This window comes from Chiroxiphia lanceolata, chromosome Z (genome assembly GCF_009829145.1).
Source record: "Chiroxiphia lanceolata isolate bChiLan1 chromosome Z, bChiLan1.pri, whole genome shotgun sequence".
NCBI lineage: Eukaryota > Metazoa > Chordata > Aves > Passeriformes > Pipridae > Chiroxiphia > Chiroxiphia lanceolata.
Genome location: NC_045671.1, coordinates 58,502,594 through 58,518,603, shown reverse-complemented (window position 1 = coordinate 58,518,603; position 16,010 = coordinate 58,502,594). Strand labels below are relative to the sequence as shown.

General features: G+C 40.8%; 1 protein-coding gene across 3 annotated transcripts in view; it reads right to left on the bottom strand.

Annotated features, from left to right (window-relative positions):
- Window positions 1–14,773, bottom strand: part of SNX24 (sorting nexin 24) — an 87,927-nt gene extending 73,154 nt beyond the window's left edge. For 2 of the 3 annotated variants that reach the window (XR_004354701.1, XM_032676279.1), the window contains exon 1: window positions 14,661–14,773. Coding sequence is in view for 1 of the 3 variants with exons in the window: in XM_032676279.1 (XP_032532170.1) it covers window positions 14,661–14,720 (60 nt within the window). In the remaining 2 variants the exon portion in view is untranslated. Of the gene's footprint in view, window positions 1–14,655 lie in introns of all 3 variants that reach the window. The other variant, XM_032676280.1, reaches the window with a different exon arrangement.
- Between the last annotated feature and the right edge of the window lie 1,237 nt (window positions 14,774–16,010).

Sequence of the window (16,010 nt, the reverse complement as noted above, 5' to 3'; positions counted from 1 at the left end):
GTGTTTAAAACGGGGGGGTGGGGGAGGGAGGGGGGAGGAAGGAGAGAGAATTTTTATCTCCTGGGAAGATCTTACAAAAGGCTGTCCTGGACAAACTAACAAATTATTTTTCATCTCCTGCATGCAGAAACAGAGATGGAGAAGCTCATAGTTGTTTCAGCAACTGTTCCACTATGAGATGCTTCTACATTTCCCAGGAGAAGAGAAAGAGCTACTCTGGTAGACTCTCAAGAGTTACAGAAAGCCACAGAATTTCTAAGTGATAAGAGATTAGGGGTTAGGGGATAAATAAAATTTTTGAAATAATGCAAAGGATGGCTGCCAAGTGTCAAGGGGGGCTCATGAAAAGGTGCTTGAGGAAGAATTTGATGGGAGATGGCCAAGTGGGCTTCAAAATGTCCACATAATTTGCTTACATAGGTTTTATGCATATTATCTCCCAGTACTGAAAGACCTTATGTCTATTCTGGTTCTTTACTTCTAGGAGTTATCTGTCTCTCTGTGCAGTCTCCAGGCAGGACCAACTACACTTCTTACTTCTGACAGAAACTTCTATGCCTCATACAGACAAAGCCTCCATACCATGTTCCTGAAGGGTGTTCTGGTGCTGTAATATCTTTATTATTCAGCACGATTTCATAATTAGCCCTGTACTTCTAGTGGATAGGACAGATAATTGCACTGCACAGGGCCACACCACCGCCGATTCACAGATCAACTGTCTCATTGTTTCAAGAGCTTCTTGTTGCTGAGGATTGTCCAAAGAGCCCCTGCTATATTTCATTCTTCACATCGATCAAAGATCCAGAAAGCTCCATGCTTAGTGTATATGCCACATCACTGACCTTTTTGTTACATTCATCCTTTGAAACCCCGAAATGCCTTGTGACATGGCCATCTTCTGACACACAATAACCCCCAGATCCTTTCGGGAATACCTGTAACCTAATCTGTTGGGTCTTGCTCCATGTTACTGATTACCCTTGATAAATACAACACTTGTCACCTGTTCCTATTGAATTAGCACCTCATTTTCCTTTCCTGCCAATTCACCGAAATTATTTTGAACTCTACTGGTGTTCTCCAGTGTGTTCACAGTCACTTCCACCTCGGTGTTGATGGCAAATTTAAATAAGAACATTCTTATTCTATCACTCACATCACTAAAACATCAGGTCGTACTGCAACTCAAACAGACCCTTCAGCAGTACATCCCAACAAATCCTTCCCATATTGACATATGCATGTGCTTCTGTGTATTCCTTCCCATACTGACATATGCATGTGCTTCTGTGTATCCATGCCTAGAAGCACGTGTGTGCATGCACATGCCTGTTCTGCCCTGCCCGAATATAAGGATATTACACTGACCACAGTACTTTGTCGGTTTTGATGTTTGCTTAGTGGCAACCAATTTAGGTTGCCTTCTGCACAAAAAAACCCTGTGTTAACAGCACACTCACTGGATTTAAGTAACTTGCACGCTCCACAACAAACCCCTAGGAAATAAGGCAGAGCTGCTTTAGGAAGCACAAGGAACATACACACAGGCTAGCACACTGCAAAAATCTACATTGTTTTAAGAAGTTATCCTATGAAAAAACTTCACCAAGAAATAAAAGCATGACATGCTTTCAAAAGCTAATGTCAAGCTTAAAAAGAAACTTTACTTTTTACTTTTTTCTTTTTATGTGCAAAAGGAGACAGTGAGTTCTGATCATGACAGAAACTTCTCTTAGGGATTGTATAAAACAACAGTACTTCTGAACAAATTTGGAAAAAAAAGGAGCAAATGCAGGCTCATTTAAAAAATTTGCTTAGCTATGGAAAACTGCTAAGCAATTGTGGAAACTACAGCAGGAAAGAAAGTGGCAGACTTGCAGACTTGCTAGCGGGGTGCTCAGAGTTACTCTGCTGTCAGAAATTCCCTAGGTAAACCTAAAAAGAAATAGTTTGTGCTGAGGCATTTTTATAAATTCCTCAGAGATACCTTAAATATTAATATGAACATATTTTAAAACAGTCTGTTAAATATTAAGGCATGTCCATATATGCTATATTAATATAAAATTGAATAAAAAACAGTTCTTCCCACAAGATTTACTTATTTTTTTAAAATTATTATTATTTTTTAGCTCTCCAGAGAAATCCCTGTTAACCCAAACTAACATGTTCAAAACAGCAAAATTGAATGATCTGCCACTTTTTAAGAACAGATTACTGACATGGTTTTGAATGTTTCTTAGATGAAATCACTAACTAACACCTTCACATTAATCGATTGGTGTCAGCAGAATTCTGGAGAGCTATGCTGCAGGCTCCAAGACCAAAGTAGTAATCAATTAAGGAAGTCAGCTGAAAAAAATGATGCAAAGATCAGAGTTGTCAATGGCAAAATAATCTCATCTCAGTGGTGTCAAAGGAAGAGTAAAAAAATGCCACATACTTACTTCACAATGTAAGAAAACAATTTCAAACAGAGCTTTAGTAATCAAATAATTGTCAAATAAATACAGCAATTAAAATCTATGAAGAAATTCTTCAAGAATCTATCTTCTAGGCCATATTTATGTAATTTTATAAAAGATACATGTCAGTATAAATTGTACGAGTCTTTTTTTTTTTTTTACAGTATTAAATAGCATGCTTGCTAAAAAAATCCAAGGGATTTTTGTTTAGAGTACTAATACTCCAAACAATTAATACAAAGTTAATTACCAAGACAAAGATATATCCAGTTTAGTTCTTGGAAACTAACTAATATTTTTACACATCTTACACACTTTTCTTTTGGAATAGGGATAAAAAACCCCTCTGTTTTTCCGCTGTAGTTCCATCGATAAACAACTCTGAAGCACAAATAACACTGCTTTGTTGAGCTCCTAAGTTCTTGAACCTGCTGAGTTAGCAAGGATGTCCACAGCAGGGTGTTGAGAAGGGGAGCATTAAATATCACTCAAAATAGGGTTCTCATTTCTCCATACTCTTTGTTTGGCTATCACCATCATGAGGGCCTCTACCACGCTACATGCCACAGAAAGCTACCTGACACAATCTGTAGTGCATTCTTTACCTTCCACAAGCAAACCATCAGAATCTATTAAAATTACTTTACGCCGATAGCACTAGAGACATGACAAATCACAGGCCAAGAGTCAGATACCAAAGAATGTGTCTCAGGGCGTTGGGGCCAGGCCCATTTGCAAGCAAATGATATTGTGCGAAGCTGGCATGCTCAGTGCATGACAAACTGATGCAATTTCAGTACTGTCGGAGAAGCTGGGTGAGATTTCTCTGATGCTGGCTATGGTTAGTGTACAGAATTGTGCAGAGTTCCCAGATTTGAATCACTTGGGGCCTGAAAGGGCTTCACTTGACAAGCCACAAATAATTACACTACACTCCTTCTATTGTACTCTATTACTTTGCCTCTTATCTCTAGGCTTTGAGCACTCATGAACAAGCAAGGTCGCTTCTATTTTGACCATGATGCAACAAAACATTGTTCTTTTGTGATATGATAAATAAAACACAGCCCTGCAGACTAAACATTTTATCAGGTCCATTTTCCGCTTTTATAAACAACAACAACTTTAGGAGCTTGTTAGAAGAGTACAGGTTGGAAATAACCACGCGGGCAAGTTCATGAGCTTTTCACTTAGGAGTGTGATATAGATATCTAGTTATTGTAAAAACTCATTTGAGAAATGGGGCATTAAGTTCTTAGCCTGTAACAAATAACAGCTGTATCTGTGATTACTTTAAACAGGTTTTTACCCCCTTTCAAATCAGCAATTTTTGACAATTTCATTGGCGAGTAGCAAAAAGTAGTTTGAATGTGTAGCATGTTACCAGCTCCTTCCTAGACACCAAATACAATTCAAAATTAACATTTGTGTATTAGCTCACAAAATGTATTATTTAAACACTTAGCCAGTTAGGAAAGTTCTGTGTTAGTGGTATTATCCTGGCCACTGCATTCAAAAAGAGTAATAATATTCATAACATTCACACTTAGGAAAAAAGAAAGAAAAAAAGACAAAAGAAAAAAAATGGCTTCCATGGTTTAAGGAAGTAACTTCTAGTTATCTTTTCTTAGTTTACGGAACAATTTCTTTCAAAAGAAATTTCCTTTTTTCTCTCCCTGGTTAGGCAAAAATCAATCTTTTAATTTAGAGTTCCAAACTACTAACCAGATGGTACCAGGTTTTTTTCAGCCTTAAAACTATGTTTAGAGATTTTCTAAAGCTGCAATTAGATACAAAGCAGGAAAGGAAAAACTCAAATATGATGACAAACATGATACATGTAGACAAAAAATTATTCTTTCCCTCTTCCCAAACGGCACTAAGAATTTATTGCAAAATCTGACTGCCTGATATCAAAACATTCTGAAAAGGGAAGGTAAAACCAAAATTATCAAAAGAATAGATTTCAATATAGAGGACAAATATAGAAAGGAAGAATTTAAAAAAGGCCACAAACCCCTCCCAGAAATGCCAAAAAAACTCAGCCATACTTCAGAATATACTTAAGTTTTCTAATCTCTGTGTCAAACAGAGGAAATAGTGCAAAGACTGTATGTCTACCAATCACACAACTACATACACATTTGCTCAGCAAAAGGCAGTTTCTATTCAACACCAATAATAGATGTTTTCAGTATTTACTGACTTTTTATGCTCCCTAGCTACAACGTAAAACCTGATGCCAGGTCTTTAGCTTTTAGTGGGAGAACGAATCTCTAATTAGAAACCAGCTTTTAAATGTTCACAAACTTCTTTATGAGAATGGAGTGTTTTGAACTTTAATGGTGAATATGTCAGCACAGGAAATAATTTTTCTTAGAATTCGGAACAAATGAGAAAAAATAATAGGCTATTACGTTTTCTGATTCTATAATGGCATAACTTTCAACTCCAAAGCTTATCTGAATTTTTTTCCTGAATATCCATTTTTTCACAAAATTAAAGCAAGGCAAATATTTTTCTAACATTCTCTGACATTATTATAAATGTACTGGTCCATTAATTTATTACTAAACTGAAGACATGTTCCTTATTTTTCACCACATCTTAAAGGAACAAGAAAGTTAGACTGCAATTACCATCACAGCTCGATTGCAAGGGAGACACATGACTAGGGAGTCCTATTCTTGGAAAGAACTTGACCATCCTGTAAAGGGTACCGAAGGGCATCTATACAGAAAGAAAAAGAGTCCTGAGCAAAACCAGAAGTAGAGGCAACTGGCTGAAGTATGTATTCCTCAATACTTACTTTTTCATAAAAGCCGTTCATTGTAAGCAATACAGACTTGCTGCTGAACAACTGATTGTTTCACTACCTAATCAAGATTCTTTGTTCGTCCTTATGTAAAAGATTATAAGGAAGGAAAGCTTTAGACTTCATTATTTTCCAATTTGGAGATACTGCAGCACTTGAATGCCTTCTGCCCTGGTATAAAAAGGGAATTCAGTTTTTAAAAGTGAATCAATTACAGGAGAGACAAGGAATATAAAAAATAAAATAATGAAGATTTCAGTAATTCTTATCGCACCTTTTTCAAGGTAATCTGGTGGGAGAGAAAAGCTTCACAAAAGTTTTATACTGTTTTCATTCTGTTAAAGAATTAAGCACCCATTTTGGATAGACAATACTCTCCACAGCGTGTCATCAGGCAAACAACTATTATCAAGTGTAGGTAACTTCTTTCAAGAGTAATTTTTGAAACTCTGTGTACCACGTACACTATTTCACAACTGTCATGTAGAGGGTCTGATCTTAACCAGGATTCACAAACCCTGAGACGTACAAACTAATAAAATACTAGGTATAAGTTGCAGTGGAGGTTTGGCTGTCACTTCTTATAAATTACTGAATTGTAGCTATACTGAGGGAAAATTCCACATTCAAAATCATCTTCACAGATTTCCTATTCATATGCTTTTAGAACTGAAGGTTTTTTTTGAACAGGAGGTGGAGCTCTCACTGCACTGACAGAGGAGAAATGAGAGGAAATAATTGTTTCAAAGCTGGCATGGAGATGGTGCTCCTTTCTCATGGTATGCTCTTTCTCTCTCATTTCAATGCCTAAAAGTATCAAAACTTTACTGTTTTGCCTTAAATACTTTATTTAAAAAAAGTCCAACCCTACAACATTTATTGGTTTATGGAACATAAAATATTTATAACACAATATATAGGTTGAAATAATATTTTAAAAAAAGACTGTTCACAGAAAGGGATTAGTCATGTTCTAGCTGCAAGACCTTTATCATCAGGACATCTAGGAATAAATAAGTTTGCTAACAGACTACATACACTTCTCCTTTCATTTTCCATTAAAAATACAATGCCACTTTCAAAGGGAATGACAACACTTCTGTTTTGTCATCAAAATCCCCTTCCAGAATGCTCTACAGTGCTATTTCAGTCTTCCCCAAGCCACAGAAAGTTCAGGTTTAGATAAAACTGAAAAAGAAAAGTTGATACACGTCCTCATATAATTCTCATAAACAGGAAAAATAATGGTTGCTTATAACAAGTGTATTCAGAAAATGGTAGCTGGAAAGCCTCCATTAGCACACTACCTGAAGTATTTTCACTGTACTCAAATGCAGCACTGAAGTTCTAACACTGAGCACTCTGCCACACAAGCATCTCTTAGGTATCATATATGGAAATTCCAAGATAACGTCATAAATGCTATAACAATGGGGACCAATTACCAATTAAACCTGGAATTAATTACATCAGACATGAAAAAATTCAAAGACCAATTAAAATGTGCGCTGCAACAATAAAAAAGCGAGAGATATCTTACATTTTCCCTCATGTTGCATTTTAGAGCCTGGTGTGTTCTCACTTCTGGTGAGTAAACAATGAAATAGGTTTAACATTACCTTTGTTAACAAGATTTTACAATTATCATGACTTGATGCTGTATGGGTAGAAAACATGACCAAGAGCAGTCAAGCATGGATCCTCTGAAGAAATAATTCCACTGGTGGTATTATATTATTGACACAATTTTGTCACCAATACCTCTCAAAAATACAATGGAATTCAAATATCTCTACTGTGATGCATGTTTGAATGCCCTACTAATTCCAATCTTTCTGAAAATGTAACTGACTCATCAAAACTGCAAATCAGTAGATCTTGGGAAAGAAATGGATAATGGATGCTTTGTAGTTGTGGTTTACTGACAGAGAGCATCAACTTTTGGTCTTTCAGAGGGCAAATTGATATAGGTGATCACACTGCTGTTTCTATATTCAACTGCCGACCCTCACCACAGAAATACAGCAAAAGGGATTTCCTGCTCAGAAAAATCTTATGTGGGCCTTTGAGCAACTGCACAACAATTAGAGAGCACTGGAGCTGTATGTCTCTGTCTAACCCGTCTGCACTCTGAAGCAGATTAAACACACAAGAGAGAAAACAGCTTTAACTGATTGCTATGTACACATTCAGTTAGTTTTCTCTTTGGTTTTACGTTTTCCTAGTTTCTGCCTTAGCTGCCATCATGTGCATTGCAAAATTCTTTGTGTCTTTATACACTTCAAGTTCCCACTGCATACAAAGTGATCAGTTTCACAGCACTGACAAAGTCTGTCAACAGGAAATCTGACTGGAGAAAAAACATTTAATCATCACTGCTGACAAATGCACAAGTTACCACCAAAAAAAAAAAATCAGGTCTATTCCCTCCACTAATCCATGCTCCTTCATTGGAACTGCAAAAAAACCCACATCCAAACAAAAATGATCAAAATAGCATTTTTCTGACATTACAGAGTCTGTCAAATTATTGTCTTCATCATCCCTTTAGGAGAGAAACACAGCTGTACAGATCTACTCTGGCTCCCTTGTGGAGTAACCAGGACATCTGAAAATCCTCTATGAAGACACTAAGACTGTAAAATAATCTAATTAGATCTAACAGATCTAATACTTCTGTTTAACTTCCTTGAACTTGGAGTGACTGGTGTGTCACTGACTTCAACAGGACTAGTGAGACAACACATGGTGAGCTTGTACAAGCAGATTGGTAAGAAAATAGTCTTCACACTAGCAGATTTCATACTCAAGGCATTCAAAGGCTGTTCAGATTGTTTAAAACTACCAAGTTTACACAGTTCAGACACTCAGTGAAAGGGTTAAAATAGCAATTCTTCAAAGTGTTTTGACATAAACTCATAATTTCTCCCTCCATGCTTTGTAACTACAACACTTACAAATATTCCCCCTTTATAACTTGCTATTGTGGTTTACTCTTAGGCTTCATATGGAAGAACAAGTAAAAACTTCCCTTTTTTGACTCTATGTACATTTACTTTAACAGTAAAAAATGCTGAAATACATAAAATATAACAAATTTTAAGTCTTTGTGGTTTTATACTTCCATAAAGAAGAGTATAACCTACTAATTAAACAGCTTCCAGGGTAAAGTCTATGGACTTTCAAAAAAACCACAGTATTTTAGGATTTTACACATCGTATCTTACTTCCACGACATTTGCAACTCCAGGAAAATTTGGGGAGTAGTATTGGAAATGTTAATTAAAAACACAGTAGGCACTCATGTCAGTCAAGTATGCCCTCTGCTCTACAACACATTTAAATGTATGTCACCTTGACCTGCAATATACCACTGTAAAATTTTTTTGGTCAATATAAATCAAAGGTACACTAATTTATTCAGTAAGTTTCCTGGGATCTGAATCAACATTAGAAATCTAACTAGTATTTATTATTCTGTTATTGACAAAGGGAGCATATTTAAATGATAACAAGAACACGTGGGTGTCATTTTGAAGTTGAATTGTTCTCTAGGGACATCCTTAGTAAGCGTCTACATTTAAAGGTCATTCACTGCCAAATTATGAACAACTGTTGCATTTATTAGAACAGGCTCAATAGTTTAGAAGCTAGTGTCATCAATTTAAACCGGCAATGAAATTTAATTGTCCAAGAGGAAAACAGACATTTTCCTTATTCTGTGTTTCATCATTTTATGTATACTCCAAACAGAACTGGAAAAAGTGCAAGTTTACTCTGGTGTTTTGGTTTTTTTCGGTGGGGTTTTTTTTTGGGATGGGGGCACAGTCGAGGAAAAAGTCTTTCAAGATCTTACATCAGAGGAATAGAGTTTCAGTAAAGCTGAGCTCCTGGAACAAAGACTTTTGAAAGAACTGTGTTTCCCACTTACTTTCTTGACAGAACCCAATCTCAAGAGTTGTATAATAAGACTTTTCCCTAAATTTTCTTTCTAATATTTTATTTTCATGGTCAAGACTCCACTCTACTTCTTAATTTCACTGTAGTTTTCAGTCTGAAGCTAGGGAGAAGTTTCCCCTTTCTATGGCAAGTCATTTCCACCCTCTCCCCAGAACTGATGGGTCTCTGCTCATTCCACTTTCCCAGAACTGATGGGACTCCCTGCCCATTCCACTTTGTAAGTGCTGCCTAACAATATTAGGGAGATTATTTTATCTGAAAAAACAGGTTTCAAGGTAAAGCTGAAAACAAACCAGTAAATGGGTAATTAATTTCTTTAAAGAAAAGGACAAACATTCCTTTTGTGTCTTTTCTTTCCGGGGAGTAAGAACATACAGTGGCAGCCTGAATCCAGGGGAACTGGATTCTGCTCTGCTAAAGGTAAGAAACCAGAAAGGAAGAGATGTCAGGAAATCATGCAGAGCCACTACAGAGAGGAACAACTCTCCTTTCAGTCTCTCATTTCATGCAGGAGGTGACCACCATCGCTGTTTCTAGAAAAGACACTAGGATCACCATCACCACTCTTCCCAAAAAACCCTCCCTCAGTTCTGTTTCTCTGCAGTGGCCCCAGCAATCACAGTACAGAAGACATGCCTTGTAACCTCCTGGCAAGTGACTGGGCTGGCGGGCAGCCAGCATGTCAGCAATCTTCTATATGCCCCAAGTTCCATCATCCTTTTCTGCTATTAATTGCATAATCTGATAGTTCCTTGTTTCAGCTATTCCAAGTAAACATTTTAATTTTGAACAAGATAGCACTTCTGGGAAAGAGAATAGTACAAGATCGACTGTGTAAAGTAGTACTCCAGTGATCACAGAATCATACAATAGTTTGGGTCGGAAGGGACTTTTAAAGGTCACCTAAACCACTACCCCTGCAATAAGCAGGGACATCATCTAGATCAGGTTGCTCAGAGCCCTGTCCAACCTGACCTTGAATACTTCCAGGGATGGGGCATCTAAAATCTCTCTGAGTAACCTGTGCAGGTTTCACCACCCTCACTGTAAAAACTGTGTCTACTCTGAATACACCCTCTTTTAGTTTAAAACTGTCGCTGCTTGTCCTATTGCAACAAAACCCTACTAACAAGCTTGTCCCCATCTTTCTTAAAAGCCCTCCGTATATACTGAAGGGCTGTAAAAATGTCTCCCTGAGCCCTCTATAGTCTGGGCTGGACATGCCAACTCTCTCAACCTTTCTTCACAGCAGAGGTGCTCCATCCCTTTGATCCATTTTTGTGGCCCTTCTCTGGACTCACTCCAACAGTCCCTGTCTTTCCCGTGTTGAGGAACTCAGAGACAGATGCAGCAGACCCCTTCCAGGTGGGACCTCACATAAGCAGAGAAGAGGGACAGAATCCCCTCTCTTGCCCTGCTGATCATATTGCTTTTGATGCACTCCAGGACACACTTGGCTTTCTGGGCTGTGAGTGTACATTGCTGGCTCATGTCCAGCCTCTCATCCACCAGTACTGCCAAGTCCTTCTCTGTGGGGTTGCTCTCAATTCCTACATCCCCCAGCCTCTACAGATACTAGGTGTTGCCTCAAACCAGGTGCACTTGGCCTTTTTGAACCTCATGAGGATCCCATGGACCCACTTCTCCAGCTTGTCCAGGTCCCTCTGGATGGCATTCTGTCCTTCAGGTGTGTCAACAGTACCACCCAGCTTGGTGTAATCTGCAAATTTGTTGAGGGTGGACTCGATCCCTCTGTCTGTGTCATTAATGAAGACCTTAAATAACACTGGTCCCAGTGCAGACCACTGAGGGTATCACTTGTCACTGATCAGGAGTCTGAGCCACTGACGACTACCCTCTGGATCTGACTGTCCAACCAATTTCTTATCCATCTAACAGTCCAGCCATAGAAGCCATCTCTCTCCAATTTAGAGAGAAGGATGTTGTGCGGCACTGTGACAAAGTCTTTTACAGAAGTCCAGATAAATGACATCTGTAGACCTTTCCTTGCCCACTGATGTAGCTACTCCACCATAGAAGGCCACTGGGTTGGTCAGGTAGGACTCAACCTTTACGAAGCCATGCTGGCTGTCCCAAATCACCTCCCTGTCCTCCACATGCCTTAGCAGAGCTTCTAGGGGGATCTGTTCCATGAACTTCCTAGGCACAGAAGTTGGTAGTTCCAAGGGTTCTCTTTTCCATCCTTTTTAAAGACTGGTACAGTGTTTCCCCTTTTCCAGTCACCTGGGACTTCACATTGCTGCCGTGCCTTTTTGAATCTCATGGAGAGTGGTTGGCAACTACATCAGCCAATTCCCTCAGTATTCTGGAATGCATCTTGTAATGTCCCACAGACTTAGCTATGTTCAGTTTCCTCATGAACCCTATCTCTTATAGTGGGAAGCACTTTGTTCCCCCAGTCCCTGTCTTGCAGTCTATTTACTTGAGAAGTGAGGGAAAAGAGACTGCGAGTGAAGAGCGAAGCAAAAAAAGTTCTTAAATAGCTCAACCTTTTCTTGTCCATTGTTACCAGTTTGCCCGTTGTGTTCATTGGGAACAGTACACTTTCTTTGACTTTTATCACCAAACTGTTTTAAAAGGTAATTCTATACATAAGGCTGATGATGCAAACTAACTAAAGTTGAATTGCCTATATAATTTCATAGAAAAATACCATACTTTACTCAGATATACTGCACCCATCCCCTTTAATGGAAGATTACATTTCAAAAAGATAATACTTCACAGTGGCACTTACTCCACTTGACTTTTCTAATTAGTCAGATTTAGATAGCACAGAAGTGGTGAAACATCTGCTTAATCATAAACACTTGATCACCCTGGAATCCCCAAATTTTAAAGTGGTATCTATACTTCTCCTGGCTGTTAACCCCTACAAGAATGAGAGCTAAAGTGGTACGGACATCCACAAGCTCCAACCATCCAAGTGAAACCACCTTGTTCCTCAAAGCAAAATAATTTCTATTGTAAATATGTATGAAAATATATCTGTCTACACAGTATCTCTGCTAGTACAGAACAATATACTAGCTTTCATTAACCTTAGTTTTGCTGGAAGGAGGGCATATAGTGTACTCATTTGAATTTCTATACTTGGAACAATACTTAGGCAAATTATATAGCAATATAACAAATTGACAATTACATTGGCATAAGCTTTCCTCATGCATCACCCATAAGCTCTTTAAAACATAAAGGAAATACACAATGTTATTATCATAACAGTTTTCTGTATCCTATCCCACAAGCATGCCTGGCCCAGATGAACTTTAGCTACCACTTCTAGCACAGTTTCCTGGTCAGCATACAGCATGATAATTTTTGTATGGGATGTAGTACAGAGCCCTCTCATCTGACTGCAAAGACAAAAGAATCCTGCAGGAACAATGACAAAATCTGCTGATCTACAGTAAGTTTCAGATCCATGAGTTTGACTCATCACTAGAGAATGACCCAAGAGGAAAAGTGCTGTACAATCTGTGTTGTAATCAAAAGTGCTGTACAACAGTGTTGTAATCAAAGATTTTCACTCTCAAGATCATTTTCTTGAAAGACTTCTAGAAAAGATACAGTTTCATTTCTGATTTCTTTGCAGATTAGACAACTTACCATTTATGAAATTTAAAAAAATTAAACCCTCTAGATAGCAGGATTCACTGACAGACTTACAACTAAATACATAAAAAACACAGTAAAAACAAATACTAAAAATAAACACTGCTATGAAAAATCCTATTCGTGTAATATGTCCATCTTAGAAATCACTCTGTCACTTCCAATTAACATACTCAACTAGGACACGGTGGGATTAATCTGTGCTACAGTAACCACACTCAGCAAAATGTTTTAAAGCCAGCTTCATTCCCCAAAATCACATAGATATATTGCAGGGAACCACTTACATTTAAGTTCACCTAAGAGACAGAAATATTAATGCAGTTACACTCCCACATTAATGTATCTAAAGTGGTTTACAAGGCTTGTAAACACTTGCCAGTAGTGAGGACCAAATAATCTACAGCATTAAAAATCAGGCAGATGCACTTGTCTTATGGAACTATACCTACATGGATCAATCTTCTAGCAATTCACCTGGATTTGATTTTTTCTTGGTATTTCTCAGCAGCTCCAAACTACTGAATTAATACATTTAATAAAAGAAGCTAGCCTTGAATATCCACATTCAGTCAAATGCCTTGAGGTCCACAGCCTCCCCTGTCTCTACCCAGCAACATGTGGAAGTGTTACAGTCCAGCAGTTTTGTGGGATGAGAAAACCACTGGGAACAAAAAGGACTTCTAAAAACTGTGCAGACGAATTTGCCTGCTCAAGAAGGATCAGTTACACAGAAGGTTGCCCAGGACAATGTCCAGGCAGGTTTAAAGAACCTGCAAGGATGGAGACTTCACAGTCTTCTGGGCAACCTATGCTTGACCATCTTCATGGTAACAAACCAGTCTTGTCTTATGTTTAGATGGTGTTCCCTGTGTTGTGATGTTTGCCCACTGCCACCTGTATGTCACCAGGCACCAACAAGAAGAGTCTTGCCCCTCACTCTCTTCGTTCAGATCATTTGTACACATTGATGAAATGTCCCTGTCCCATCTCTTCTATGGGGCACCCCAGCTCTCTGAGCCTTCTCTCATGTAAGAAATACTCCAGTCTCTTCATCATGTTTGGCCCTGCACTGGGCTCACCACAGCTTCTTTTGTGGGAGCCCAGACCTGGACCCAGCACGTGCCTCTCTCAGCAGGGAGCAGCTGCCTCTCCCCTCTCACACTGCACCAGCCACCGTCCTGCAGCACAGAGCGCGCCTGGGACAGCAGGTGCCTGGCAGGCTGAGAGCACCTCCCAGTGCAAGAGTAGGGCTGGGCAGGGAGGGCAGGGATGGGATGGGATGGGATGGGATGGGATGGGATGGCATGGCATGGCATGGCATGGACAAGGTTGGGCTGAGCAGGGATGGGATGGGAGGCGATGGGGCCAGCAGGGCTAGGCTGGTCAGGGCAGGGATGGACTGGGCAGGAACAGGCAGGGATCGGCAGGAATGGAATGGGATGGGATGGGCTAGGCCGAGCAGGAATGGGCAAGGATGGAATGGGCAGGGCAGGGCTGAGCAGAGATGGGCTGGGCTTGGGCAGGTCAAGGCAGGGCTGGACACAGCTGGGCAGTGCTGGGCTGGGCAGAGATGGGTTAGGCAGGTCAAGGCAGGGCTAGGCACGGGTGGGATAGGATGGGCTGGGCTGAAAAGGGGTGGGCAGGTCGAGGCAGGGGTGGGCAGTGCTGGGCTGAGCGGGGTGGCCCCTCGACGCCCGGCCCCCCGGGGCAGCCCTCGCTCGCCGCTGCCACCTGGTCTTCCCGAGGCCCGGGGGGTGCCCTGCCCCGGCGCACCTCACCGTGTATCCGCGCTCCAGCTCGCTCTCCTCGTATCGGAAGGACGGGATGAACACCTCCATGCCAGTGCCCTCAGCGCGCCGCCGCCATCGGCGCGCGCTCACGTGACGCCCAGCACGTGACGGGGGCGGGGCCATGGCCGGTCTGGCCCCGCCCCCGAGTCCCCCCCCGCGCACCGCGAGCGTCGGGAACGGCGCGGGATCCTCTGGAAGAAACGGGTTCAAAAAAATGTTTGAGAGCATCGGCTTTCGGTACAGACAGACCTGTAGCGTTACGTCGGAGCACAGAAAAATGAAGGGGGAAAAAAATTAACTCCTAGAGGCATGAATTTATCCGGTCCTAAATTCGCACCGGAGCTCAAACCAGAGTCACAGAATATTTAGGGTTGGAAGAAATCTCTGGGGATTATCCAGTCCAACACCCCTGCCACGGCAGGGCCACCTAGAGCAGGTTACACAGGAACGTGTCCAGGTGGGTTTTGAATGTCTCAATAGGGGGAAACTCGACGACTCCCCTGGGCAGCCTGTTCCAGTGCTGTGCCACCCTCCTTGTGTTGAGGGTGGAACTTCCTGTGTTTCAGGTTATGGCTATTGCTCCTTGTCCTGTCATTTGGCAGCACTGAAAAGAGGCTGGCACCATCCTCTTGGTACCTGCCTTTGAGATATTTGTTTATATTGATGAGATCCCTTCTCAGCCTTTTCTCCGGATAAACAGACTCAGCTCTTACAATCTTCCCTAGTAAGGAAAATGCTCCAGAACCCCTAACCATCTTTGTGACCCCCCCACTGAACCCTCTCCAATACCTCCTTGTCTTTCCTTGCTCTGAGGAACCCAGAACTGGACACAGCACTCCAAAGGTGGTCTCACCAGGGCCGAACAGAGGGAGAAGATCACCTCCCTCAACCTGCTGGCCACACTCTTCCAGGATACCATTGGCCCTTCTGGCTGCAAGGCCACACTGCCAGCCCATGGTCAACTTGTCATCCACCAAGACTCCCAGGTCCTCCTCTGCAGAGCTGCTCTCCAGTAGGGCATCACTTAACCTGTGCTAGTACATGAGGTTATTCATTCCCAGGTGCAGGACCATACACTTGCCTTTGTTGAACTTCATTAGGTTCCTCTCTGCCCAATTCTCCAGCCTACTGAGGTCCTGCTGAATGGCAGCATGCGATTCTGCCATGACCAGGTTGGTCAACAAACAAATGCAGCAGGTTTCACAATGCCTGTTGTAAATGGACATGAAAACAAGGGAGGGAGGGGGAAGCAGTGCTGCACAAAGTTGCCCATGTTGTCCCTGTTCCTGAGAAGCCACCTCTTAACTCTGTTATTTATCAGAGCAAACCAAACCATTT